The sequence below is a fragment of the Alligator sinensis genome, unplaced genomic scaffold, assembly GCF_000455745.1.
Source record: "Alligator sinensis unplaced genomic scaffold, ASM45574v1 scaffold1577_1, whole genome shotgun sequence".
NCBI lineage: Eukaryota > Metazoa > Chordata > Crocodylia > Alligatoridae > Alligator > Alligator sinensis.
Window position 1 is genome coordinate 188,391 of NW_005843335.1, and position 3,448 is coordinate 191,838.

At 49.7% G+C, this 3,448-nt stretch overlaps 1 protein-coding gene across 1 annotated transcript in view; it reads left to right on the plus strand.

The window, feature by feature from the left end:
• The first annotated feature begins 2,279 nt into the window (after positions 1 to 2,279).
• The window catches only part of MEAF6 (MYST/Esa1 associated factor 6), a 7,962-nt gene continuing 6,793 nt past the window's right edge, over positions 2,280 to 3,448 (plus strand). The window contains 2 exon segments of the mRNA XM_025194891.1: positions 2,280 to 2,294; positions 3,250 to 3,387. Coding sequence (XP_025050676.1) covers positions 2,280 to 2,294; positions 3,250 to 3,387 — 153 coding nt within the window.

The following is a 3,448-nucleotide window of genomic DNA, read 5'->3' on the forward strand; positions in this document are numbered from 1 at the left end:
AGAGCGGGGGAGAGATGTGTGGTTGAGCAGGAACACTTGCGTCCCTTGGTAATCAAAAGAATGTGTTGTTGCTGTAGTACTGTCTCTTCATGGAAACTGAACTACCAGGGTGATGAGATGAGATCTGTCTTGACAAATGGCATTCCTGTGACTTCATGTCTTGCAGCGCCATATCCTGTGTGTGTGTGTGTACACACTTGGAAAAAGGGGTGTTTGTACCTCATTACCCTAGCCCAGACCAGCACTGGGCACACTTCTCATAAGGCTGGGTAGGACCTCTCACTCTTGCCCTTTGGCAACCCCCAAAATTGCCAGGTTCTGGTGTCTGTATCCTGTGAGCACTGTATTGCCTGTTGGTTCTTTTGTCATGTGTTTGCCTTCTGGGTACTATGGTCACCAAAGACATCAACTTTGTCATGTCAGAACCTACCTGGACACGTGAAAATGCAGCAAAGCTGAAAGGGGGAGACCAATATGTGGCTTCTGCCCTAGTGTGGTGGCTACACCCAGCTAACCGCACATCCCATGTCTGATTTCTGGTTGTGCTGCTTGATGTGTTCTGGAATGTAGGCATGCCCACCGAGGACGGTCGAAATGGCTGACCCATGGCACCGTGAAAAATGAGCCATTTCCTCTAAACCTTTCCCTCCCCCCTCCAGCAGGTATCATCAGCATATTTAAATTGATCTTAAATTTTTAAAGATTGGCTGAAGCTTTCTGTCTCATTAGGAAAAAACCAGAACGCGTAAAACTTAATGTAGCTCAGCACTGCTGTCTTGTTAATGAACGTAACCTGTTTGAATACATTACTCATTCCCAAAAGTGGCACAGAGCTTACAGATTCATGGCTGTGTTATAAAGGGGAAGGAAACTGCTGTCTAATCCAAAAAGGACTTTTCATACTTCTTCTGACTTGTTTCCTTTTTTGTTGTACACGTCCTAAATAAGTTGCTCAACTGTGACCCTGTATTGACCGGCTTCATGCTGAATCAGTGTCCAGTCCTGGGGCTGGAAACAATGTAAGTGTACAGTACTAGATTTAGGAATTTCACTAGACGATGTACCTTGTTATTTTGTGAACAATCCTTTTCTGACTTGACGACCACTGTGTACAATAGCACAAAACTACCATTCTGGTATTGCTGTCCTGCACTGGGATATTTAAGACTAGATTGAAGTGGCTGGTTCTGGTGGAGTTCAAGGCCTGCAGTACACCAACGTTGAGAGTGGTGATAAAAACCAAAGCCCTATTTTTAGCTGTAATGCAGCGTCCCAAATAGAATCAAGTGCTTTTCTTGCCTTATTTTTCAGTATAAAATCTCAAGGGCTCCTGATGTTGGGTCCCGAACACGTAAGCTGTCATTCTACGTATACTTGAGCACATACCTACAGTCCTCACTTTGCATAGTGTTATGCAGCTGGTGTGCTTAGGTGTTTGCAAGACTGGGCCTTCGCATTGTCCTGCTGCGGTAATTCTTTCCACCTCCCTGCTCTTGTTTTTGTATGAGCTAGACTTGTCCCTGTCAGGGCACGTGCCAACTCGGTAACTGCCAGTACAGTCTGATGCTCCATTTCAAGCATTTGCCATTGGCGATTTAAAGCATTGCTTCAAACATCTCTTTGTTTTATGTCAAATGGACTAACAACTCGTACTTTTTAAAATGATCTCTAAGGTAGTTCTGTTTGGTTGCCAACTCTAACCCTAAGCAGCACAAGCATGTATATTTTGTAATGTTTTTTTCCATTTGAAATCAAATTTTGCCTACAGAAAAGCTTTTGTTTTGCTACAGTATGCGGAAACGCGCACCAGTTGTATCCTCCTTGAATGGTTGTGTGTACATCTTGCTATGAATGGCACATTATCCGGCATACAGTATGCTCCCAATGTATGTTGTTTGTATCAAGTGACATGTATAGAACTAATTTTAAATTAAAATTCTATAATTTAGTTTTAAATGGTTATGATTGAATGATATCAACAACAAGGCAAATACAAGGGTGTTATTATTCACGCCGCACTAGTGCAGAGACCCCAGTCTGGATTAGGGCTCTACTGTGCTAGGTACTGAACAAACAAGCTCACACCTGTCTCTTTGTACCTTGGCGGAGATGGGGAGCACCACTGAACATACGTTTTAATAGGTGAAATCTTTCCACGCCCTTCCACCTGGGGCGGTGGATGGTGTCCGAGTGAGTTGAGAGAGGTGGGAGTTGAGGTGGCCCCTGGGCTTCAGAACAGATGGGAAGAGCAAGGCAGGAGCAGGCTAGAGAGCGGACAGATGGGAAACCTGCAGGTGAGGTAACGGGACCAGCTGGAGCGGTGATGCTCAGTGAGTGCAAAGCAGCCTGGGGTACCTTGAGATCCGTCCAGGGGGGGCCACGCAACCCAGAGATCTCAAGCAAATCCACAGCTGTGCTTTCTGATGTCTTTGCACCAGAAAAAAAACAGCTCTCTTATTTTTCTGCAGGCAAAAAAGAGTGAAAAGGAAGAGCTGGCATCTTCCCGGGGTGCCTCGAGTCCAAAAAGTTTGAGAGCGAGTGAGTGCAGGAAACCATCTTCGCTGTGGGATGCGGACTTCAGTACCGCTGCTCCATGGTCAGCGACCAGGGGCCTTTAACAAGCCCGTGTCCAAGACCTGGCCCATGCTGGGCGGAGCAGGGGCGATTTTGCTGCAGGGGATGGAGTCCCGTCGCCGTCGCCCTTTCCCGCCCCCCCAGGTGTTCTTGCTTGGGACCAGCGCCGCGCACTTAGCTCTGTCCACACTGGTAATCGCACCGCAACTGCTACGTGTTCGGATTAAAACCGGATAGAAACCATCCCTAGAGCTGCTACACGTCTCCACGTGCCGCCTTTAGAGCGGGTTGGCTCTTCTTACAGCTGCGCGGTCCCTTCTAGCCGGAGTGCGAAGCCGGGAGCTGCCAGGGAGCTCCAGAGGTCGTGTCTGGTCCAACCCTCGGCCCGAGGCAGCATCAGCCGCGTCCCAGCCGTCCTCTACAAATCCACCCTCTAGACCGTAGGTCAGAGACGGCGCGGCCACGGCGCCTGGACCACCGCTGTGGGCGACCCACCGGCCGGCTTCTCCGAAAGGCCAGGGAATGCCCTCGGCGCCCCAGGCGAGGGAGACGGCGGTGCGGCCTGACCCGGGCATCTCCCCGCTGCGCCCCACCAAGGACACTGCTGCGCCCTTCTCTTCCGCCCCCCCAGCGCCTGCATACGCCTTCACCCACCAAACCAGAAATCCTGTCTAGAAACATTACTTGTTCCCGAACCCGCACCACCACCACCCGTGCACCTGGCCCCGCGGACACGCGTGTGCTTACAGACGTGGCGGCAGCTGGCAAACCCCAGCACACACGAGGACGTGTGCGTGTGGTTTGGGGCTTTTGGTTTGTTTGGGTTTTTTAGTTAAAAGTAGAGTTTGTAGACGTGAGCCTAGTGCGACACACT